Source organism: Falco peregrinus, chromosome 14, assembly GCF_023634155.1.
Source record: "Falco peregrinus isolate bFalPer1 chromosome 14, bFalPer1.pri, whole genome shotgun sequence".
NCBI lineage: Eukaryota > Metazoa > Chordata > Aves > Falconiformes > Falconidae > Falco > Falco peregrinus.
This window is the reverse complement of record NC_073734.1, coordinates 18872446-18898567: the sequence shown is the minus strand read 5'-3', so window position 1 is coordinate 18898567 and position 26122 is coordinate 18872446. Positions and strand designations below refer to the sequence as shown.

Below are 26122 nucleotides of genomic sequence, written 5' to 3'. Positions count from 1 at the left end.
TTGTCCAAGTCTTACACTTAACTTTGCACCTTTGAGAAGCAGCACTCCTTTCAAATTACTTCATCAGTGCAGTGGTTGAAGTCTTTTCCAGTTATATTCACAGGAGTTCTGTGTTTTTATTTAAGCTACTACTGTTCCTCATTTCTTCCCAAAATCAAGTCCTTCAGACCCTCATCCCAATGAAAAATGAGAATCAGAATGAGGAGAGAGCAGGAACTACTTTTACTGCATGGGAGAATCTTCTGTACGTTTCCAACTTGTGGTAATTGTGCAGCTCTATCCTGTCTTTGACTTGCTCTCCAGCTCATGCTGGCAGTGCTACTGTTCCAGCTTTCAAACCCAGCTCAGCTAATCAGAACTGACACTCATTTTATGCTATGCAAATGAGCAAAAATTCAATTCACAGACTACTATATTGAACAGGACCGTGTTAGTCCATCTTTCTAGTACTGTTTTTCTTTGAAACCTTTTTGAAGAAAGGGTCATCTTTAGTTCCTCAGTTGTACAGCACCAAGCACAAAACATTCTTACAGTCTGAAAAATTAAAAATAATCATCAATATAGCAAATTATGGTGATGCTTTGCTAGGGGGCTTCCTTATTTTGCTAGTTTTTTCTTCTTTTTGATGGGGGAAGAAACAAGTAAGTGGCGTTATCATCCACCTATCACCCGCTTGTGACACTAAGATGAGATGTCATTCACAGCAAATTGTACAGATCTTTCTTACATGAGGACTTCAATAACTCCTGGTGACATCTAAATTACCATTTCTGGGTGTCTGGGTTAACACCTCGCAGAAATGAATAAGGCAATAAGGTAATTGTCCCAGGTGCTTTGCAGATCGAAGTAGCTGCTTTGGTCACCTAGAACTCACATTTCCCTGGAAGTCTGAGAGCCAAATACTGCCTGAAATTAGAAACTTGGCAGTCTAGGGATGAGTAACCTCATTCAGTAAGCTGAGGGCTTGGTGTTTTTTTAAGTCTGCCTTTACTAAGAGTTTACTGGCATGTGCGAAGATATTTCATACTGGAAAGCACAATGAACTGGCTCCGTTAAGAGCCAGTGCAAAGATGATCAAGGCTAAACAGTACTTGGAATAGGGTACTAAGCCAGTTTGTACAAACGGACTAATTTGTAAGCCCTTACTTGGCCTTACAAATGCCACCCTGCATTTGGATGTTTGTGGGTCTATCTATGAACTGCCACGAGTGTGTCCGTGGTCTATGGCTGCACCTCGCTGTTGGTCCTTCAGGATCTCTGCCTTCTGTGCGTACGCGCCAGCCGGCTGGTAAGGGCCGTGTTCCTTGGTATCCCTGGCAAGTAGTGTAGCACAGTTTCACGGACCAGCAGGGGTCTGTGGAACACAGCATGAGAATCACATTGTTGAAATACTGCTTCTGTGATTGTTAAACCTACATGCCATGCTAAGAATTCATTGATGTTCATTTTTGTGCACCACCGATGATGTTTCATGCCTCATTCTTTGCTTTCTGTTTGCTGAGCTACAGCTTACATATGCCAAATATGTAACTATCAAGCCAATACAAAACCCAAGACATCATTTCCAAAAAAGTCGTTTGAAGTTAAGAAACTTGAATGGTCATGGGGAAAATTTTAAATAGAAGACTTTAAGAGCAGTAGGTAGATTTTACATTATTTCTCTCTGTTGTATTTTTTACAGTCTGAGAAGTACATGCAGTTGACTTTTCTAGAAAGTGTCTTCACAGTCTCTCCAGTGATGTTCAGCACAAATTATGAACTCTGCCTCTTTCAGCAAGTGGTATCAGGCAGTTTTGGTTGTGTATCGGTGAGATCAAGCACTGCTCATGGCCAGCCATTTCAGAAACTTCATTGACTATTAATTTATTGAGTTTGAAGAATAAAAATTTTACAGACTTATTCCAGAGAAGGTAAAACCAAAAAGGAGAATTACTAAAAGATATTAATACGCAGCAGGTGGAAGGGAAGCAGTCAGGGAGAAATGACAGGTGGCTGAATTTTAGCTGTTCCTTTGGAGAAATTGTGTTATTGCCTCAGTGACTTCTCAGACAAAATACCACCTACGCAGCTCCAGAAAAACAGTGCACCCTGTGACAGCAGGCAGCCATCAGATTAGGTCCCTCCCAGGGGGAGGTTTGGTGGCCAGAGCAGCAAATGGATATGCTGGGAACGGGTGCAAGAGGAGACTGGAAACCCTTTGGGGGGAACACAAGCTCTCCTTTACACTCCAGAAGCCCTGCTGTTGGAGCTGCTATAAACCGATTCAGTCTCCTTCTGTTTTTAAAAATTAGAGAGAACTGTGTTCTCTTCTGTAAAGCATTCAGAGTACCACAGCTGGGCAACATGCAGCGGTGAAGTCTGTAGATGTTTGGGGCAATTTCCATAAACCCACTATTAATATTCTGTACCTTCGCTATTAAACTGTAACACATTTCTCCATTAAGGATGAAGAAAAAAAATTGGCTTAAATTCAGTAATTGATAAACTGCTTAGATGGTTTCAGTTAGCAGATAATAAGCTGTTCATCACTTCAAATCTACCAGATTTGGGCAGACTTTGCAAATTTTTTATTTTTTCCCAGAGAAGAAACTGAATTTAAAAAACAGCCTACAGTGCTGACATTTAGGGGCCTGATCCAGTATTTGCTTACTAGGATTTCTCCGCAATGACATGGTGATGTAATGCTAGTAGGATTTCTTAAGATCTGATAAAGCGCCAAGCAATTGCTCTGCTGAAAACACTAACTCGTAACTATACTAATTTACAATAACTAAAACCCTGGATGTTGCAGGCTGGTGATGTTGCAGGCAATAGAGACCCAGGGCAGATCTCCACTGTCCTGTGATTTGTGTAATCATTTGTCTCCGATGAGTATAGACATAAAAGAACAGATCGGAATGGAGCAGAGCACTTTGTGTGTGCTCGGGTCTAGTTCAGAGCAGTAGCAAAGTGTGTCTCGTGTAAGTCTTAGGCAACACGATATACATGAACACGGCTTCATAAACCCAAGAGAGACCTCCTGTTTGGTCCTCTGAAACAGCAGGTCAACAAGCACAGCAAGTGCTGGAAATTGCCACTTCCCGAGCACCGTTCTGACATACATACTGCAGCCACAGAAATAAAACAGTATGCCTAAATCACAATTCACTTCAGAATTTGCTGACCTACCGAAACAGAGAGGAATTTGAAAAATGATTGCTTAGTAATGGTTACTGTTTTTTAAGTAATTGTTAGCTATTTATAAGGTGGCTTTTCCAAAACTGATCCACTGGTTAAAGTCCAACTCCTACTAGAAACACTACATAGTAAATCCCCACCTGAATAACTTATTATGCCACCTTATTTCTGCCAGACACCAATTTTTTTCCAGAAGGGGAAAAAAATTCTCTTTCAGCAGAACCTTCCCTGCTTTAAAAGAATATTTCTTCACAATAGTTTTTCCTTTAACTTTTTGTACAAAAAGGTAATTTTCTCAGTATGATGCTGTTCTGTATTCTTTGTCCTTTGGGAGACAGAATAATTGTCACGACTTGGCAGAATTAGTGATATTATTGAATTTGTAATTGTCTAATGTCTTTGTGTCCTAGGTGGAAAGTCAATATATTATGATGTCCCCCAAGCCAAATTAATGTAATGTTAGGTGTGGTGGTTTGACGTTTGTGAAATGCCTGTTTGAAATCCTGCATATACTACCTCTAGTGATTCAGAAGCCAGTAGCAGAGGGTAGTTGGGTGCTTTATCTCCTGAGATATCTCTCTCTTCCTGGCTATTTTCTGTTTTCACTTTGTCAGACCTTGTGGCAAAGATTTCTTCTGTGACTGGTTTCCTTCAGTGGCCCGGAACTTTTCCAAGATTCTGAAGGAGACAATAAAACATACTGTATTGGTGAACTGCTTTTAAAGCACCTTTTAATAATTATATTTAGCATTTTGTTTTGTAATATCGACTTCTTTTGAAAGTAGCGCTCAGTACAGAATGTGGTATTGGGCTGAACTGTGTAGGCATTATTTTATTGTTATGAATGACGTTATGGCCTGCATCTAAGGTGCTCTCTGTAGAGCCTCTATAGAAGTGTCCATGTTATACACTCCACAACAATTTTGCACAACGGAGTTTACATTCTGGTGCAAAATTCTGGGCCGGACTGTAAAGCACTAGATATAAAGCAACACTCTTCTTTCTTTTTTTTTTTTTTTAAATTTAAAATATAAACTGCAGCGTAACAGGAGATTTTCAAAAGTAATTAGCACTAACTTGGCTCCCTTTGAAATCAAGAAATGTGTTTTCCTCTGGGTCTGTGTCATTCCTGAGTTGGAAGACAAATTCATAAACTTTTATAAAATGCAGCCAACTGAGCCCATGTTGTGCTTTATATCACTTTCCTACTACCATCACAAAGAACATGTTTCTTATAGGCTGTGTGGACCATCTGTTAGTTACAAAATGCACTTAGGGCTGAAAGATGGCTGTCTTTTCTTTGCTTCTATGGTACTTGCCTTGTAGATGTCATGCAGTTTTTTGTTTTATACTATATACTATAATATCTTGCAGTAATCAGAACAATTAATTTTCTCAGAAATCAGGGCTACGCACCTCAAGTGATGACTTTTGACATAGTATAATGGGTGTTATGTATGGCTGGTGTCAAGAGTTGCCTAGATATGCTGGTAATGAGCCACACTTTTGAAGAGTCATAATCAATTGTACTTCATTCTGAAAGTCAGATCCATCAGCCTGACATCAAAATGTCATAACCCATTGATCCCACATTGCAATCAAGGATTCTTGACCCTTATTAATGGGATTCAGCTATGCCAGTTACACCAGCAATTCTAGTTGTTATTTTAGTGTTATCATTTAAAACTCTGAAGTTCGTGGTTAACTCCATTCATCGCTTTCTTTCTTGATCCTTATTAGTAGTTTCCATTAATTCTAACATACCTGTTTTAAAACCTCGAAAAAGCTTAAATCTAATATGGTCTATGTACAAAAATAAATAGGGCAAAACACCTGCGAGTCAGAAATTGCTGAGCGGATTGGATTCCCTTCTGGGGGTCATTCTACCTCTGCTCTCATAGTTGGTGATGTCAACACAGTCTTTTAAAGAAGTTACTTCCTGCTATCTCACTGCTGCCCATCTGTTATTCCTGTATCTCCCGATGACATGTCACCACTGGTAGTGACAATTTCTTATCCACTGCTGTCAGAAAAAGAATAGCTTAGGAGCTTGGAAACAAATTTCAAACTAAAAGTTGCTTTGAAGTTTGATCTGCTATTCAGCAAAGCACAGTGTAGAAGAAATAGTAAACATGTCAAGATAAAGGGAGGAAAAAAGGGAGTGAGAATGGCGGAGCATGAGAGAGATGAGCAGCATTTGCATACATATCCAATGTGCCTTTTAGGCACAGACTTAAGAGATGCATAGCCCTGTTGCTGTGTGGATTTTAATCTTTGCTTTAGGATTAGGGAACATACATTGTCTTGTTGAAGTAACTGTTGAAGACAGTCTAATTTTTTGCTTAGTGGGAATTTTGCTGTGATACCAGATTTTACAGCAAAACTGTTCTAATACCTAGGAACAGTCAGGACTCATCTCTTAATGTTAAAAAGTTTTGTTCCCATTTTCAATTTAAACTTTACAAATTTTAAATTACAATATGACTATTTAAAGTCACTCTGAGGGGAAAAAAAATGGTAACATCAGAACACTGTAGAGCAACATTTGATTTTTTTTTCAAACACATTATTTTTTAATAAAAGCAAACACCTCTATGGAAGGTTCCATCTTTGTTAAGCTGTACTTTCCTAGTAGGAAGGTGCCTGAATAAAAAATTTTACCTGGTCAAATAATTGCAAATTAACTGGGAGAGCCAAACAGTAGTTTGCCAGGTCCTACGAGCCCACTCTGGCCAGCCAGCTCCCTGCAAGACTCTCCCTCACAGCAACAGGTTTGTGGAATCAGGCCCTTTGTTTGGATCAATGCTCATCCCTCCAGGCAGAGCTAATTGGCTAATTCAATCACACTGGCTATTTAATTAATAAGGAAGCCCAAAATTCCACATGAGATGAAAGGATGAAGAGCCCAGGAATGACCCTTGATAATAATAAAAGATAATTACAACCAAGAATTGCATTATTCAGACTTTGTTATTGACGTGATAAGTACTGCCATATGCCGTGCAAGCTGTGATATGCACCCTAGTGATCATAGGTATAACAAAAGATCCTAGGTATAACTGCTTGCTGTATATCAATGCAAATGCGACTTCAGGTGAAGAACTAAACACTATATATAAAGCCAGAAAAAAGAAAACTTCACAGCAGCAATGTTGCCTGTGTGTGGGCAGAGTGATAATACTTGCATTTTTCTGTGTAGAAAGACCAGGGATGTGAATTACCAGATACGGCTCCAGGAAAAGCTCAGTCTCGCAACTCAGCTCTTGAGAAAGGGCATCTGGGTGCTGCATGGGTGAAAAACCCACAAAATTATTATGTGTACTAGCAAAGAGAGATACTTTATGAAAAAAATGCTAGGTTTTCTTGCAGAAACAAGCAAGAAACTACTGGGAAAGAGATGGAGAACTACAGTGATTTTTAAAAGCAAATTCCCAAAATGTGAAGCAGGAGTTTCTGCACAAATGAAAAATTTCCACAGAAATGTTGGGCCTATTTTATTTATTTACACAAGGCAAAGGAACGTCTGCTGATCCCAGTGAAGCAATGTGTAGGAGTTGCCTGAAAGACACTGGGCATGAAGAAAAATAACAGGACTGGGTTGCCTGGGACACCACTTTCCTTACAAATCTTTAGATTGTGTGCTAGTTGTGAAAGACACCCAAGCTCTTGGGAACTAGAATTAGAAAATGGAGATCTGGGCTGAATTTTTGGCTCTGCCTTTCACTCCTTGTGGACCTTGGGCAAGCCACATGTAGCAGTGGGTTCAGCTCTTTCTCCCATGCTTTGTTTCATCTCTTCAGACTGTACATTCCTGTGGCAGGGACCATCTCTCCATCTGTGTATAGCACAGAAAGTCCCCAATCCCATTAGGGTTTCTTAGACAAAATTAAAAGTTTTATAAAATCTTCCCCAATTCCTAAAGAGTTCCTGAGTTTTATTGCTCATTAAAAGTCTGAATGTGAGAAGCCGATGTATTTGATTTGTAATGAATGTAACCCTTCACTAAGATCACAGCTGTAATGTTACAGAATCAGTCATGTAAAGAATAGTCCCTGCAAGAAAACCTGCCTTCTCTTTTTTCTCTTTAACCTCAATAGAGCAGTTCTTTTGTTAATTACAGTTACTGCACACTGTGATATTGAAGTGCTCTGTTCTCAAACATATTCTTATTTATTTTAGTCCTTTTTTTCCCAGGTAATGAAATGTCAGAACCCTACTTTTTCTGGTTTTGTAGTATGTTGATCAAAGTGACCTTTGCTTTGCGGCAGACACAAATCAATATAGCGCTCTGCAGTATTTGACAGATAAAGGTGCAACATATAATAAATGGCAATCACTGACGAGGAGAGCAAGAAAATACCTGCCAACTTCAGTTCATACCGGCAATTTTCAGACAATGCCACATGTTATGTTCAAAGTAAAATTCATTCGTCCATCTAATAACAGAGATGGGGGATATTAAAGGACTCAGTTTTGTTAAAGAAATGTTTCATCTCACAGTAATAATTCAGAGTCCAGTCAGGGTCTACAGTGGTTGGTTGCAAGTAAAGTTATTACATTTTGAAGACAGGTTAGAAGAGCAATTTTCCTTGCCATAAAGGAAAGGGGGGAGGCGGGGGAGGCACGACACTTTTACCCAAGAAATGAAGTAGTAATTATATACACATATACGAACACAGTCTCTTACACTTTCTCACGTATACACAGACACACACACCAATTTTCTTAATATCCTAAAGCAGCTTTCCAGTATAGTGTTGGTTTGATTTTCTCATAGTCTTCCAAACCTGCTGGTAAGTTATATACAAATGTAACCAATCTCTACTTAAATGCTTAATTGCGAGTAGTGTCTGGCAGAGATTTGAAGTCGAGTGGCAGCTTCAGCCTACTGTAAATGAAGTCTCTGTCTGTTAGGGTAAATTTCTCTTTCTCTATGGCTTGTCTTATTCTCAGTAACACAAATGTTAGCTTAAGGTAAGAGTCTAGCCCAAATATAAGGCAAAGCTGGATTTTACCCACTGTGATGAGCCGCGCTCAACCATATCAGAAGCGGTGGCTGGGCAGCTGCTTCTCACAGCGTGTAGGCAGGCAGGGCAGCCCTCAAAACGGATGGACGGCAAAGCCTGAGGGAAGCTGAACTGTGTGAACCGAAACATTGCCCATCACGGGAGAGCAAATGTGGGACTGAGGCGTGCCCGTAGTCTCTGTCAGAGTACCCACAGAGATCAAGGTACCCTGCCCACGGGATGGAGTTCTGGGTGCTTCATACGAAGGGTCTAATCCTGCCAGATGATGTCTAGTTATGCTTCTTATTGATTTCCTAAGATATAAGTGTCATTCCATAGAATGATGAAAAAGACCTGCTGGCAGGACCTTTTAGTGAACATGCTCTGCTTTGTTTGGGCACCTAGAAAGCAGCTTTTCTTCTTCTCATAGGAGGCTATTTTTATACTATGACTGAAAGGCCTTTTTAGGTATATGTTGTTCATAATGTATGTAAGCTTATGAGCTGCATTTGAGTACTTCTTCTTTTCACAACTACTTTTTATGAAGCTGTTGATACGCTTCAGGCAAAAAAAAAAAGCCAATTCACAGCGTACCTGTGGATGTTAAGAGCCATTTGACGTGGGCCACTGAAGGCACATATCTGATTTATGAAGCCAACGCTTTGGTTCCAAATTGTCAGTGATGTACATGCGAGTGCAGTGCTAAACTGCTAGTGCATTGTACCTGCCGGGTGCAAAATCTAAGGTTGCATAGGCTATGTTAACTTCTGATTATGATTGTCAGGATGTGACCATTTATTAGTACAGTTCAGGGCCAATGGTCAAATTCAGTGTTGAAGCTTACGGCTGAACACGAAATACAAGAACCAGCTGATGTTCCGAACGCAGGATAGCCTCCAGTAAGAGGAAGATGCACCCATTGCAAACACATGCTGGTCAGAACGAGTTGTCTTGTATTGACATGCAAAATGGAAAGTCTAGTTCTAGAGAATGGGTAAAGCACCCCAAGAAAATCCTTTTGGACAGCTCCAGATTCTTTTTATTTCGTGAACTTTTCATCACTTATGCTATTCTTTTTAGAAAGAAATATTGTGTTACTCATACTCAGTCTTTTGTGATCTGTTCAACATTAGACAGCTCATGCTGCACATATACTACTATACAAATGAGAATTTATCTGTCTCTGGTTACTGCTGTGCCATTTTTATACTATTTTCTCACTCTTTCTTTATGAAAATTTAGTTTACCTTTGCTCTTTTTTTGACAAAATATTGAACAGAGAGCAGATGTTTTGTGTCATTTGTCTGCAATAATGCCAGACATTTTCCTAAGCTGCTGAATGCATGATTAACCTTAAACTGATCCTACTTCTGTGTATCATTTTTCCGGTGGCCTGTTGTATTAAACTGTACCCGTCATTACCTGTGAAATATAATGTAGCCTAGCTTATGTTAACCTGTTCTGAATTTCTCACACTCTCAAGCTTGTGCAAAACAATTCTTTCTCTGATCATTATACATGTCGCCACTCAATATATTTGCTGCAAACCAATCACTTAATAGTGGTCTGTAAGGAACTATTAATAGCTTCTGACCTCTCTAGCCTGGGAAATGTTGTTATATAGTTCGGCAAAACTTTTTCCTTGTAATTTGAAATGCCCTGGTAAAGAAATGATTCCATACTAAGTTACCGCAGTCTGGCATGCTGTCGGGTAATTGGCAGTTATGCAAACACTACGTTCGTTTCCCCTAAAGTTGTATGTCGTTGTTCTGCTACTGTAGAGTGTGGATTTAGGGAAGGAGAGAGTCTCTAAACATCATAACCTTGCTGAGGGGATTGTCACCCCAACTGGCAAATGCTCAACTGTGAGCAACAGATTTATTACCTGACATAATTAATGGCTTAGATAGTGACATTTCCCATATTATAGACAATCATGAATTATGAGCCCAGCTGCTAGCCTTCTCATTCACTGAAATCGGTTGATAAATATGTTTATTCGAGGTCAGCTTGGCCTCATCCATTAGAAATATTGTTTTTCTAAACATTACATTGATTTAATTTAACTCTAATCAATTTAAAATGGTTCTGACAATTAACAAAACCTTCAAATATGACCTTAAAGTAATAGGATTCATTAGCTATGTTTAGGATTAAACTTATCCTAATAGGGCTATTTTTCTTCTGAGGGCATGTAGTAGGCCGACTGGTGGTCAGTCAAAATGAAATCAATTATTATAAATTATACAGTTTGGGTTGATTATGTCGTGCCTACTAATTTGTATAAATAAGGACCTCAAACAATAGAAGCCATTTATTAATAACTATCTGTATCCCAACCTGGATCACACTTTATGTTACAGCTGCAGGATCATCTGTTACCCATGAAGTATTATATTCTCTACTGCTAGGCATATATGCTAATTAAACCCATAATTAATTGTACCAGTTATAGTTAAAGTCAAAATGCTGACAGCCTTTTTGGCCTATTATTCATGGTAATCAACTGATTCAAAAGGCAACGTAATCAACAATTCCTGCACTAGCCAGGGGATCATAATACAACGGCAGCACCAGTGACAGCTGGCACCCACAGGTCTTTGGATACAATAGGAAATATAAACCTCCAGAACTGAAATGCTTCAGTACGAACAGCGCCTATTGTTTTTCTGAGACAAAATACAAACGTAAGTCGTATTTAAGAACTGAATCCCTAATGCAATGGTTAACAGAAAGACACGAGACCCACGCTCCGGAGAGCCCGCCCTGCCTCCCTGGGGCAGCAGCAGCACTACTGAGGGTTTGGTACCATCATTTAGCGTCTCCTGGTTCTAACCCCTCACCAATCCCTTCTCCACGCACAGCGGGGCTGCCTCAGATTAGGGACAAGAATTCTGGAGAGTGTCTTTGAATACCAAGAACAGATTTTATTTGCTCCATTCTCATTGAGCATGTGTCAGCTGAACGGCGGACAGTGCCCAAAAGGCATGTGCCCTCTCTGGGTATGTTATCTGCCGAAGGAGGGGAATGTTGGATTGTGCAGGGGACCTCACGTTTCCTACATACAGCTGGCTGTATATCAGCCTTTGAAGTTGTGGGAAATTCCTTTTATTTTGTTCCCAGGCACAGTGATGGATTCCATACCCACAGCAGCCCTGAGAGGACAGGGTAGAGAGAGGAAGGAGAAGGGGAAAATCTGACCGTTGTCAGCAGAAATCCAGCAATACTCTTCCAAGGCTTGCTCCAAAACAAGTGTGCCTTGTGGGCACAAATCAGGGTGTTTCCAGAGTGTCCTGAGCTCTTCAGCAGGCCACCAACAGTGGAAGAGTGAACAAAGGCAAAATTAGCGGCCACTTTTAGCAATCGCACCTTGCAGCCCAGATGAGGGGCAAGGCCAGATGAGCCACCCAAACCTGTCGCATCCGCTGGGTAAATGTCTCTACAGGGGTCTCTGCTCACTTTTCTTCTCAGTTGAAAGACGACCGAGTTATCCATCGTTGCATGTGGCCGCAGATCACCGTCCCTTTCTGAGTCGTTCCTTCTGCGGTCAGGCACGCTCACGGCTCATAGCACCACTAAGCCAGCAAGTTTATACATAACGCGGTTTCAGATGTGCTGCTGCTTAAACAAGGTTAGCCATAGTTTCATTACCAAGATTTACACTGTCAGTTACAGAGATGCCCATCCAATCCTATAACACAGAAATTTATGGGCATCACAGAGAAATTTTTATTGTTAGAGCTCATATATAATGTGTGCCCTTAGTGACACATTTTTAAATAAAATATATTGTACTAGTGATTTCTAATGCTTAAAATAAAATGAAATAATAATCAACTTTTAGCTGCAGTTTCCCCCTGGTTATTGAGCTGAACTTAATGACTGGCTGAAAAGTATTTGTCAACACAACAGCTGGAGAGCAACACTTTCTTGTAGCTTTATGTCACAGCATATGCCAGCCACTCAGAACATGTGATAATTCAACTGGAGCTGGTACTACAATAGCAGATGGGTTGAAGCATTGTTATTCTCACTCTAGCTCCCAGCCCTTGAGGGATCACTAAATAAAATCAAAGCAGATGGACCATTACAAGCTCATTTGTGTTCACTACAAGCACCTCAACCTCCAGTTGTGATATACTGCACCTTTGTATAAAATGACATGTATGGTAACATGGCCTAATGAAAATAGCATCAGACTTGGCAAGTGAGGAATGAGGCTGGGAAATATGCACAGATCTATTTATCACTGAGTTCTTACCTTGCAGAAAGGGTTTATTCCCACCCCCCACCCCAATGTTTATCTTGTATTTCTCTCTGTTTATCATTTAATTTCCCCACACTTGTTGTAAGAACTAAAAGAGGTGGCTCTTGGTTCTGGCTGTAGAAGGTCTAGCAGGCTTCCCGGCCTCTGCAAAGACAGGATGAACGCTGCTAACCACAGTGTGAACTCCTGTCGTTCACTCATTTCTACACCCTCTTTATAAATATGTTAATCCAGGTGTCCCACAAGTGGCAAGGCTTTGACCACCTGCTGATACCGGTATCTGTTGGGATCAGGACTTCTGTGTATGTTTCTCAGCCTGCTTCTAGGATGAGGTCTTCCACAACTCTGCCGTTTCGAGCTCATGGGGGACTGGACTTAGTGCATGAAATCAATTGCCGCACTAAACTCCAAATTTTTGTCTGTGCGGTCAATCAGCATCCCTGACCGAGCTGTGGGTGTCCCAGGGCAAGGGAGGTAATTGCTTCCAAAGGATGAAAGAGATGAAAACTGTCAGTTGTCTGGGGGGGATCCTTTGGGGCCTGCTGGCAAAGCTTGTGCTTGTGCCGAAAAACTCTTCATGACATCCTCAGCAGCCCAACGTGAAGCTGGAGGCACATCTAATGCCTGCCTAGAAATGCATTTAATGTCTTCTGAACACCTTGTATAGCAATCCACTGACAGTGTCACCTGAAGACTTTTGTCCTATGGTCCCCACCCTGGCCGTTGTGCTCCAGGGAGCAAGGGCAAGATGAAGTATGGCAGGCAAGCTCTTACTTCGTTTTATGACCACTTTTCCCTGTCCACAACCACATGGGCAGTTAATGGCAATTCCCAAACTGAATTCTTCTCAAATAAGAGCTTGTTATATCTACATGTTTTGGGGGTTTTGGGGCCTTCTTTCTGTCTGATTTTAAACAGCTTCTGCACACTACTGGGGAGACAGGTGCATTCAGTGCTAAATAACGTATACTGTGAACTTCTTAAAAGCTTTGGGATTTCTTTTTTTTTCCTGTCTAAACAGGAAAAGTGGGAGTAGTCAGTTAGTAAAGTGTTGGGGGAGAGTTGGATGCTTTTGGTTTTATCTGCATGAAAGATCCTTATAAGCCTGTGTATCTGAGCAGAAGCCCTATAGGTAACTGACTGCCGTACGTCCCCCTCGTGCCAGCTGCTGCTGGGTTTTAGAGACCCAGGTGTAGCATGGAAGGCCGAAGAAACTGCTGCGTTAGGGTTGGTAGATAAATACAGCTGAACTTCTGTGACTGCAATATGCGAGTTGAAAAACACACGTCCAGCTTCCTCTGTGAAACAGCCTCCTGCTGAGTGTTTGAGCTGTATAAAAACTATGAACAGCTCAGCTAATATTTCTCACATTTGCCAGAAGCTGCAGGGTGCCTGACAGTCTCAAGGACAGTGCTTCCAGGTAGCATACTGCATGCAGTTCCTGGCCACGCTCGTGGCTGGCTTGTTTGTTCTTCCTGAGCACTTTGTTAAAAATGTAGCAACTCCTCCTCAGCTGTGAATCAGCGTAACTCCATCAGAAGCATGTGCAGGTCAGGTCAGACGTCAGCACTGTCTTATCAGGTGGCCAGCTTTCCTATCAGCCAAACTAATTTGCTAAGATAATTCTGTTTCCTGCCATCTATTACAATAAATCAACCACTGTAGCTTCATTGAAGTTTGCTAACTAATGAGCTGCCCTTGAAATTCTCAAACTCTATGCAGGGGAGGGAGAAAACCCTTATTCTTCTAAGTATAAGAAAATTTTAGATAAACAACTTGATGTTCTGGGCAATGCTGTATCTTCTCAGCCCCGTGTTAATGGATCATTTTTGCCAGTCAGCTCAGACTGGGGCAAAACCAGCAAATGCATCAATCATTCCTTTAAAAACAAATTTTCTGAATAATGTGATCTCAGGTGGTGGAGCATACGTGTGGGTAAATGCAAACATGGAGAGGTGAGATGGAGAAAGAGAGTGCACACGCACTTTCAGAAAAAAGTGGGAGTAAAATTACAAGGCATTCACTGTTGTGGCTATTGAAGAAAGAAATAAGAATGTTCCTATGAAATGGTAACTCTCTGGCACTTAATTTTGAATAGGAAAACAATATTGAAGATAGATGGAAACTGAAGAAACGTGAACCAGGAGCATGCCTACTATAGCAGGAACAACTCTGGGGCAAAAAGGTTTTAAGATCATTCTGCTTTTTCCTTATGCCAATATCAAACTACTGAGAGCAGTAGTGATGTTATAATTTACAGCCATATTCAACATTAGAAGATATACCTGCTTGTATTGTTTGGTTCAGGTTTGATATTTAATAATGCTGAATTCTGTTTTTTCTTTTTTTCCTGTTTTTCAGAAAGGGACTTCAGTTCCTCATGGAATTTCAGCATTTTCTTTTGGGTTATGCTGTAGATCAAAACTGGCTTTATAACTGCTCTGCTCGGATAAAACTCAGCCATGCTGTACCAGTTAGGTTACTGAAGGGAGCCAACGCCTCAGCAGCACAGTTGGGTTCATTCAGACAGTCATCTGGCAGAAGGATGTTTAAAAATAATTGCATAACCCCTCCCCGTCTTTAAATATTCAGAGGAAAAGTCACAGAAGAACCGATAATGTGACAATAATACTGAGGCTGAAGAACAGTATTATAAGTGTGAACTCATATATCCCTTGGTTTCATTTACATGTTTAGCAGCTGCTTGTTTCTCGACCATAGAAAGATCATTACCTGACTTGTAAGAAGAGAAGGGATGTCTGTTCACCTTTGGGCAACTAGCTCTGCATTTATTAATAGTTGTTGCCCATCTCATTATACATTTAATTGCTGCATTATAATTTATTTATTCATTGATTTATTGTAATAGATGAGTAGCAACAAAATTACCTTTGCAAATTGCTTTGATAGGTGGGAAATTTGCATGGTTAAGAAAAAAACCAAACAACATGCAGTGTGGAATGCGAGATGCTACCTAGTGAATAGCATCTTGACACATGAGCGCTAGCATATACAGACTGGTCTCATTAGAAAGTGAAGGAGAATCCAGCCAATTTATAGACTGTTTAAAAAGAAATTACAATGCAACTTATATGCAATTACCCTTGCATTCCCAGATGTCTCTTCAGGGAACAGGGAATCAGCTGAAAATGAAGGATAAATAGGATGGGAAGAGAAGATGCCTCAAAATTTAGAAGCCTGAAGGTAGGAAGTTTGCAAAGCATTTGGTTAAGCTGGGTTTGCCTTTCTGTTAGGGTGGGTGTCAGCCTGCCAGAGCCATGTTTCTGTAGCTGCCTGCAGGCTGTCACCACCTTGCAGGCAGAGCCCCGTCCAGGGGTGCTGCCTGGTGCAGTGGGGACAGGGACATTTCCCAGAGTGGGAACACCCGGTGTGCGCCGCACAGAGTGGCAAAACCCCAAAGAAGTACGGCTGTACTCCACCCCTACCACCCCCAATGCCCCCAGGGACTTAGTTACCTAAACCAGGGCTTAAGTAGGCACTGGGAGGAGTGGAAAAGAACCAAACCACCTTATTTGCTACCGACCTCCCAAAAATGTGTAGCTACCATGTGACAGCATAAGATGGCTCCATTGGAGCTGCAGGCTGCCTCCAGAGAGGCAGGCAGGTGGTGCCCAGCTTTGGGGGGGGCATAATGAAACACTAGCATGTTCTGGGCTCGGGGTGCGACACTGCGTGCCACCACCCCTGTGAGCAGAGCCCAGAAGTGGGGCGTGGGCAGGAGGTCCAGCCCCACCAGCTCCCCATCCCACCCCAGCATCAGTAAGGCTGTAGCTCACCCACTGCTGCAGCATCAGCCTGGGGGCGGGGAGGGGGAGATCCGTGGCTTAACAGTTGTCGGATCAGAGGGCATCGGCATTAACACACAAATGGTGCCGTGCATATACAGAGGCAGGAAACATGCACACAGCATTATTTCAGTTATCAATGCGTATAAAGAATAGTAAGACCTAGAAAAGCTCCAGCTTTTTCTTCGTTTAAATTAATCAATAGATTTAAATTATAAAATTGATTAATAAATAACAATATCCACTATCAAATTTCTGTATACGCAAAAACTTGACCATTAGGGCTATGACATGGGATGGGGTTTTTTTGTGAGCTGGGTTTTGTTGGGATTTTTTCTACTTTCCTTTCTGTAAATGTTTTTAGTGCACTACTGAAACAGTTATAAAATGCATCAAATGTATTTGTCACCGCCCAGGAGGCTGGCTGTGGGCTGGGGGGGTGCCGGCCTGCACCCTCACCCATCGGGACGCAGGTAACGCAGCAGCTGGGTTGTGCTGTGACTCAATAATCACCCTTTTCTCTTTTGTTTTTTCCCTCCTGTCTCTATCGTTGCTTGCTTCACGTGGCAGCGCCATACCCCAGGCAGTACCTCCCCAGTGCATGGCACCGCAGCCATGGGCCCCCCACCCCGGCATTGCAGCGCTCCCCGGCAGAGGTGAGGGGAGCGGGGGCCGGGCAGGGGGCTGCATGGCCACCTGCAGCTCTGCAGGGCTGTGGGGCCCTGAGCGCACTGCCGTAACATCAGCCTGAAGAGCAAACCGATGGCAGGAGCCATGAGGTGCTCGCTAACCCAGGCGTCGGTGCTGCTGCAGCTGAGCACGTGTCCCCTGGCGCCCTGGCATCCCTCTGGCCCCAGAACGGCTCCATACCTACCCCTGCTCCCGGGGGAACCGTTCCTGAGCGGGCCAGGAGCACGTCTCGGAGGAAGAGCCTAAAGACAGAAGGCAGGGCTAACGGCGGCGGCAGCCGCCCCGCCGGGCCCGCAGCATGGCTGCACCCGCTCCTTGTGAAGTGGGTGAAGTCGGTGACTCAGACGGGGCTTTTCTCTGTGATGGTTGGTTCTGTGGGAAAGCTTTTGGTTTGAAATATTACTGTTGCATTCCAGTTGGTTACAGTTTTCGTTAGTTTCCACTAAGCTCTACAGATGCCCCAAGATCTCCTAAGTACTTCACATCTCCGAGCAGCAGCCTCTACGGCCACTCAAACAGGGGTTTCATTTGGCTCCAAGTTTGGCTGCCAGTTTCCCCTCCCAGCACCTTGTGGTGCGCTGCTGGCCCAAGCCCACAGGCGGTTTGGTGCCACCTTGCCCTGGCCCAGGCGGCACGGGGAGATGCCAGCGCAGCCCCCGGGTCCCCCGGGCGGGCAGTGGGGACTCTCACTCCGCTCCCTGCGCTTGAACCGCCTGCGGGCTCGGCCCTCGGGGCGTTACGCACGCTGCCAATCCTGAGCTAAAGACCTGAGATTTGGTGTGTTTGAAATTTATAAACCTGTGAAAGTTTTACCTGTACCTAATGACGTTAGCCCCAAAGTCGGTTTCAGAGCAGGCCTACGGAGCCGGGATTACAACTGCTGCACCGGCGCGGATGGATATCCGTCTCCATTGCTCCGGGCCGCGGGCTCGAGCACTGCCCTCTGGTGGCCGATCCCTGGCGGCACAGCGGGGCTCCGGGCGGCACCGCTCCCCACGGCCACCGAGCTGAGGTGAGCGTTCCCCAGACATTCCCAGGGGGGCGGCTCAGCTTCACCTGTTAAACATCTTACTGCAAACGGAAAATACAGTTTCGAACAAACCAGCACGTCACACTGCAGAAGCAGGTAATGCATTTCTGAAAAATGTTTTTTTGCAAGTATTTTTACAAGCGTTTAAGTATTGGCAATAAGATGAAGATTTTTAAAATACTTAAATTGACAGCGTTCTGTTTACAGTCCCAGGTAGGACTCGTTCTTCATTATTATTATTACTATCAGGAAATAAAAAAAATAAATAAATGCAGAAATACGGGATAGACCCATTTTTCTAGATAGAAAATGCACGTAAACTTTGTGTGCAGGTCTTCTGAATGGCAGCTGTGGAGCAGGACTGAAGCTACAGCATGATCCCGGGAGGAGCTGATCATCAAGGGTCAGTAAGATAATGTACTAAGTATTTAAAAATAAATGTATTTTTTCCTCACAGGCAAACTAGCTAGCTACAGCAGCTTTTCGTTCGTTTTCCACTATAGTATCAGGTACTAACTGGTTAAGACATAAGCGGTATACTTGGACCTGATTTGATACAGCGCATCGATTCCTAAGTTTCCTAGAAATGTTGAAATTGAGAGACTATAAGAAGTATGTAGAAGGAAATCCTTCATTAAGTACAGAAAAGCTAGTTCAACACTGTGTTTGTCATTGTTTGTGACGTTCCCAAAACTCCAAGCCCCCAAAGAAATAAATAGAGCCATAAGAATAATATTTTTAATCGATACAGAAAGAGCACATGGTACATTCCTCTCCAGCAGCAGCTAATTCCGCTCTACCATTGGGGGAAAAATAAAGTTAAGGCTAGTTGAGGGCAACCTGATACAATGGTTTGTCTCTAATGCATTCTTGGAGACAGCCTTTGTAAGTTTAAGAGACTATCTGTGCAGAAAACATGGGATGTTTATTTAGCAAAACATCAACAACAGAGAAAAACATGCCTCATTACAGTGGTAAAAATACACAAAGCTTTCAAGCTGCTTTTTACACCAACTCAGTTCTGAAACCATAAAATTCCAGTTTGCAGCATGTTGTGCCTCAGTATTGTATTAAACAGGCTATCGCTAGGGACTGCGGTGACCGAGTTAATCTATGCAGTGGAGTATAAAGTGCACGAGAAAAGTAAGTGCATTGAAATGAGCCATTTATGATTATGACTAATTCCTGTTACACATAGTACTTGACTAAAATGGAAATCTGACAGGCTGTTTAGTACAACACAGTACTACGTTTCCAAAAGCACAGAATCAGTATCACAGATATTAGAAAGACTTTTACTTAACATACTTTTGTGGGTTGGTTTTTTTTTCCCCTCCAATTACCTCCCACACCAGAACACAAGCATTCTGACATAGCTTTCTGTGAGTTTGGGGGCGATTTGTTTGGGTTTGTTTTAGTAATGTGTAAGGCATCACCTTTAATAGCTTTTCTCTTTACCCTCTATGTTAAAAATAAGCATTTAGGGACACAGTGATTTGTTTTCTATTGATTTGAACCTCTATTTCTGAAAATTAGTAGGGGTGCAGTTTTTCTCCCCGATTATGAAACTTTATGTATTATGAAACTTTACATTTTTACAGGCTGTCAAGAACTGTATTTTCTATGCGTGTTCCTACTTACAGGTTAAGGCCATTGTTAGCAATACTTATGAGCCAAACCATAAAGCAATGATCTAAGTGCTATTAATTTATGGGCATATTCACCATATAAAAAAAAAAAAATAGGATCTGATGCGGAGGTTCTCAAATGCATTAAACACATAAAAATTGGGTGCTTAGTCACTGGAATCTTTGGACGTTATTTAACAGCACTAGATCCTTTAAAACACAGGCTGTTTCTTCAAAATAGCTTATTCAATTCCCCAAAACAGATGCCAAAGGCTAAAAACAGTTTCTTACCCTTGTATATAAGTTATTTTACAAGTTTCCTTTCACAGTGAAATCGCTTTTCTGTCTGTATACGCCTTTCTGAGAAAGGAAATAAAAATTTGGGTTAGTTTCCATAACATTTCATTTACATTGCCGGATCATCTCCAATCCAATGCAGTACACCATAAAGCATAGAAGACATCTCTGCTGTCTTAACTGATAAGCAACAAATCAAGTATTCATATACTGTTTGCAAAACTACTTACTGTTTTGTAATAATATAAAGTAGTACAAAACGCAGGCTGTAAGGTACTGCCGGCATTTCAAAACACAGTATTTGTCACCAAGAAGCGTGCACAATAATGCATTGAAATTCCCTTTTTTTCTCTTTTCTGTACATTCGCTACGTGCAGCACAGTAAGCATTCCCATAACTTGTTTTCCATTTCCAGTCGAAGGCCAGAAGACTGGAGGCAAGAAGCCAAGCAGTTAATTTACATCCATCTATTTTAATTCGCTTCTGCTAACAGAATATGCATCCTGAAAAAATGGGGTTCTTGGATATTTGCAGTTGTAAAAAAAGAGTGAACATTTTGCTACAAGATTATTCACCTAGAAAACTTTGATACAGTTGCCAAGTCCAAGTCTCCCCTCTGGCTTGTAGCAGTTCCAAGGCTGTTCTCAAGAGTTCCGTCAGGAAGAGGTAAGGTAACTCTACCTTTACGTAGTATGTAATATATGGGGGGGGGCAGAAATGACAAGTGGAAGACATATGAAAGTTAATGCACCGGGAAAACCAGAAAGTAAATCTAGGATAGAGAAAAAAAAGAATCCAGACATTCAGATCGGTCTCATTGGTACACAGGTTTGTGCTTGTTCATTTTGTAAAGCCTTTTGTTTGCTCCTTGTTCAGAAGGGGGCCCGCCTGCAACGACTTCCCGGTTGCCAGTGACGGTGGGGCTAGGCGAATGGAGGGATCAGACTCGGCTTGGCGAATGAAGGTGTCGGACTTGGTAGAGAACAAGGTAAGAGTCCATTGCAGTATTATTGCGGGGGTTTTTTTGGTTTGGGTTTTTTTTTTGGCATGCCCCCTCTTGCCTCTGCTTTGCAAACTGCTCTCTAAAAATATCACTTGAGGTACCTGGAGGCTGCAACCAGACTTCCTCTTCAATATGCAGCCAAGGGTAGGTTACCGTACCTTCTCCTCAGATCATGTTAAGCGTTTTCTCATTTTAATAAATACAAGCTGCCTATCCAAGACCTATAACTGGTCTTTTCACCTTACATTGCCTATGAGAAGCTTCTGTGGCATCTTTGTCGACGTATCTAAGCAGCTGTTGTCTCAGAGCAGGACAGTATGTAGCCATGGAAGAGCCAATGGACAAGAACCAACCTGGTGAGAGATGGGTTATAGAATTCATCACCTCAAGCCTTGCTGAAATTTTTCAGGAGAGAAAGTGTTCAAGAGCTCAGAGTGGTACTGACACCAAAGAAACAAAGGGGTTTTTTTCCAAGAGCATTTCAAGAGTTTTGCCAAGGCGCACAGACTAGATAAATAGGGCAAGGGAACATGGAAGGCAGGAGACTAACAGAGGCAGAAGCAACAGTGTCACTTCTAGTAACTTCCTTGCTCTTGAGAGCGAGACGCTAGAGCACGCTTCATGCAGTGGCTAACGGAACAGTCAACTCCCGCCGCAGCCCTTGCTTTAGCCACTAGACAGATCAGTCCTTCAAGCTCTCTAGTACTGTTCTGTGGTCGAGTGTGTCCCACAGAAAGATTTTAGGTTTTCCAAGAACAAACTAACTACATTTTCTACAATAGGGGATCAGGCTGCATTGTCTTTAGAACGGTGACTTTTTCAAAGTGGCTTTTCCTCTGTTATATTTTGTGACTACTCCTTCTATAACTTGATCCCAAAAGGGAAGTTTCCCCTATAAAACATCTTAGAGTTGAAAATGTACAGCTCATATATATGCAATTTGTACAAACAGATTTTACTGTATATATATAGTTGCATGTTTGCTAGTCAGTGTAGACAGAAATAGCTAAAAAGCAACTAGAACAACAGTATTTCATAGCAAACAGGAACCAACAGGCTTCCAAGTATAATATTTTACATCAACACAGGTTTTGCAGCTTTTCAAGTTAGTTTTCATTAGGTACTTGGTATACAGTAAAACTCTGAGCTACTCTTATTTATAGTTTCATCGTTCCAGGCAGAGATTTTTAATATTGATTAGTAATCCTGAAATAAATAAAAAAAAGTCAGATGCATAACATATGCCCAGGTAGTAGCTTAATGTACTGTAGAAAAGTCAGTTTTGTTTACCAAGAACCAGAATCCACTTCAGTAACATTCCCTGAGGCAATCCGCTATTTTATTGTTTTGTCCTCGAACCATTTGTATATAGTTGCTGTTCTGTTCCAGACTGCTTTGTTTCTTTAAAAATAGACACTGAGAAAAAGACATCTGTTAACATTCATTGCTAATTTTATATTTCAGCAATTATACTTCCCCTTAATAGTCTCTTCTCCTCCTCTTTTTCCTCTCCAAAAATTGCAAGTTAACAGATAGCAAATCTCTGTGCTTGATAATTCACAAGACAGGAATTCAGATCTTGAAATGAACGTTAATTTTTGAAGATGTAAATGTGTGAATGGAAAAGAATGTAGTAGACAGAACAGAATCAATAGGCAATGAACAGTCTAAAATTTATCTTACTGAAACTGAAGTTACTCTCTCTTGAATAGAGAGTACCTCTGTTGCTAATATCAAGAGTGGGGGAGAAGTGGTGGGGGTGGAGGGCAGAGAAACACAAGAGAATTATCCTTGGTCCACATGAATGCACTGAGCAGGAACGCTTGTGTATCCGTATCTCCATGGGCTAAGGAGGTTTCTCCTGATGTAATTCCACCTTCAACATTTCAAAAAAGCCTGTGTATAATCAATGCACTTAAAGCTTTAAGTTTTAGTAACATCGCTTAGACTTTGTTTATAAAACAAACACACACAAGCACACTTCCTAGAGTGCAAAATGCTTAAATACTTCAGTTACAGAACTCCACATGTAGTTTTTGGAACAGTAATCCTTTTGCTCTCATAGTCAACTTTTTCCATTGCCAGCAACGGTTGCATTGAAACTAACCAAAAAACGCAGCAAATACAACAGTCGATGACTCTATGCTGTTTCTTCAGTTTTCCAGAGGACATCGTTCACTTGTATAAACTCATCGTTGGACTTTGATACATGCACATGTAAGCATCACAGAGTAGTCTTCGTGCACAACCTTGAATTTTTCTGGAATCCAGTGAGTGTAATTCTTCGAGAGACATCTTTAGATATTCACCAACTTCTGGACATGGGGTAACTTGTGGAATGTTAAAGCCGTTCTGACCTCCTTTTAACCATAAGGGAAGAGAGAGAAACAGATTAGGATAGCATCTACATTTATACATGTACTTTAACTATGACAGCATCAGCGGTTCTTGAAAAATGCCTTCCGGAAAAAACCTCACTGGTTTTGACTACTGCAGGGTAAACTTATATGAAAAGAATCACAATTGGTGTCAGAATATCTTACAGTGTTTACTAACACACACTCACCATGCCCCACAAAACCCCCACCAGAATGAGAACTTTGGATTTTTGTTTCCACAAATTCTATATGACTTGGGGAGAATGACCTGAATGAATTTGGTAGGAACATGACAACTGCTAACTGCAGATGAATTAATAATCCATCAGTGTCTGTACCTGACGTGCAAGACTAAGGCAGAGTTTGCTCCTGGCCATTTTCCATGTGAAACACATGTGTTTCAAACAACACAAGTGTGAACATCCATGACACTTCCCCAGCAGACATTTTTAGCTTATAGCACTAGCTGAAGAAAAGCATTTGTGATATAAAAAACCTCTAAGATCAGCAAGAGGTACATCAGTGAGCATCTCATGTGATCTACGTTCATACTACATAACAAAGTAGTTCTTTACAGACCTAAGTCATACACATTGCAAGCACACTAGAACCAGAAGGCAATCAAGCTTTCTTTTCTAAGACACAGATTTTAATCCTGTAGCAGTTTCATTTTCAACAGGAGGCAAGACTCTTCTCCCCCACCAAAGCCCCTGTAACAGAGGGGTTCAAGAATTCTTCATACAAAGAATTGTTACTTTAAGTCTGACACTTCATCTGTTACTGGTTTTCTCAGGCACCAGAACTGAACAGTCCTTATTTAAACACTATTTAATGCTGCAGTATCTAAGAGAACACTTGTTTTACTGACATGTGTATTATTACAGGGTAACAGTTTTCCACTGATAACTAAAGAGATCCAAAGCAATGGCATAGATTTCGTAATATGTTGCTATTTCTCTTACTCTAAAGATGCCTACACTAAATCATTTAAGCAAAAGCAATCAAAATATTTGCATAGTCTGATAATTGTGTACATCCACTTAAATATGGACTGAAAGAACACACTCCTGCAGTTGATTATTTAAAATTAATTCTCTCTGCCAAACCTGCAAAGTATAGAAAAATGTATAAGAAGTCCCACTAGGAAAACTTCTGTAGTTACTTCTGTACCATTTACTTACTAAGGTATCCAGCTGAGGTGAAATTCTGCTTATGAGATCAGCGACTGCTACGAAATCAATGAACTGAGATCAGGCTGGGACAAGATTAGTGTCCCAGCATCAAGTACATCCACCAAGTTAAATGATATTAACATCCCCAAAGCATTAAGAAATAGGCAATGAAATTTTAAATAGTAATACACGTAAATACATAAGAATAAGTAAAAGATCTACCATCCCGATCTGCCATGCTGTCAAAGAAAAGCCAGGCCGAGTCATCCCTCCCATATTTAACAAAAGCTACATAGTGGCTTGTTTCTATGCAGAGAACAGCAAACAACTCCATCTTCTGGTATGGGATGCAGCCATGTCGCCAGTCCCAGTCTGGCAGATCTTTAGGTAGTGACAATGGATTGAATTTATGACTCTGTCTCTTGGGATGAAGATGAACCTACAATTGAAGCGATATTTCAGAAGAGAAAAAACACACTATAAGATTATTTGTTTCAGTGGCAGACAAAGCTAAAAAGAACATTACTGCTGAACTGAAGATTAATGGCATTAGAGAAGGAACTGCAATAATGGTAGCAGGCTAACCGGTTCTTCTATTTTTCCCCACCGGTGTAGTTCAATATTGCTCAGAAAATTCAAAATCTCAGGTTAGAAGGGAGGTCGGATTTAATGCAACAATTTCAACGCTCAGCCTTGAAAACAAGCCATGACTATGACAGCTTCACGCACGTTGCCAAACGGCTCTCAAAATTAAGTGGCTCTGTCTCATGAATTTATCAATTCAAACAAGGTATGTAAAATCAGGATTTCAAGCAGGTGACAGGAAACAGATTCCAAGCTGCCTACGATTACTACTTTTACACTGTATTCAGTCCTGGATTTGGCAGTTGCTGTGCTTTTAGTAAGAAACTATTGATGGATAGATTGCAGGGTCAAGCAGAGTTCCTGATTTGTCACCGAAGCCTACGCTGTACTTGGGTGCAGTTACACCACTGCTGGTAAGAAAGTCTCCCTACATGTTTATGCCCTTTTTTCAATTATGACAGTGCATACCATTTGGGTTAAACCCATGTACAATAACAAAGACAACAACTTACTTGTGTATTGCATGTTTTACAGAACTGTTTGATTTTCCCAGCAGAAATATCAGTATCTTCGTAACATTCTCTGCACTCATACATAGCAAGCCCTCCGCATATACGGCACTGCCTGGGAGCTGCATTTTTAAAGAAGGTATTAGTCTTCAACTTGGGGAGGCTTTTTTTTGTTTTTTGAGATGAGGTATATGGAAAGGAGGGAGGATTGCTACTTAAAATGGAGAAAAACACTACATTAAAAAAAGCTAAAACCAGATTGCCAGTCAAATCAGAAACGTACTACTGTGTTTAACTTCTTCCCTTTGACATATTGTGGAATAACAGAAAAACATTTAGACTGGTAAGTTGCAAAACAGAGGATGATAAAAATTAAATTATATCAATTGCATGAACAAGTAAAACAGGCTTTTAAATCAAGTTAGTTCCACTCTCATCATATAGCTAGCTCAGCCCCTGCGTCTGTCAACACCAGGAAAAAAAAAGAAATAGCGTAAGCTGATCACCATGCAATGAATGCAAAGGCCATGACAGTTTCAGAGATGATTATTCTAATAGATTTTAGCAGTTTTAT

At 41.3% G+C, this 26122-nt stretch overlaps 1 protein-coding gene and 1 long non-coding RNA gene across 4 annotated transcripts in view; one reads left to right on the top strand and one right to left on the bottom strand.

Annotated features, from left to right (window-relative positions):
* LOC114011177 (uncharacterized) overlaps positions 1-20473 on the top strand; it is a 229121-nt gene extending 208648 nt beyond the window's left edge. Inside the window, exons 6-9 of the long non-coding RNA XR_008749769.1 lie at positions 14549-14635; positions 15567-16912; positions 18309-18379; positions 20395-20473. This is a non-coding gene — a long non-coding RNA (uncharacterized LOC114011177). The remainder of the gene's footprint in view (positions 1-14548; positions 14636-15566; positions 16913-18308; positions 18380-20394) is intronic.
* Positions 18701-26122, bottom strand: part of CYLD (CYLD lysine 63 deubiquitinase) — a 29551-nt gene continuing 22129 nt past the window's right edge. For all 3 annotated transcript variants that reach the window (XM_055818497.1, XM_055818498.1, XM_055818499.1), the window contains 3 exons: positions 25552-25670; positions 24677-24893; positions 18701-23264 (listed from right to left, as the gene is read on the bottom strand). In XM_055818497.1, coding sequence (XP_055674472.1) covers positions 23080-23264; positions 24677-24893; positions 25552-25670 — 521 coding nt within the window. In that variant the 3' untranslated portion in view covers positions 18701-23079. The remainder of the gene's footprint in view (positions 23265-24676; positions 24894-25551; positions 25671-26122) is intronic.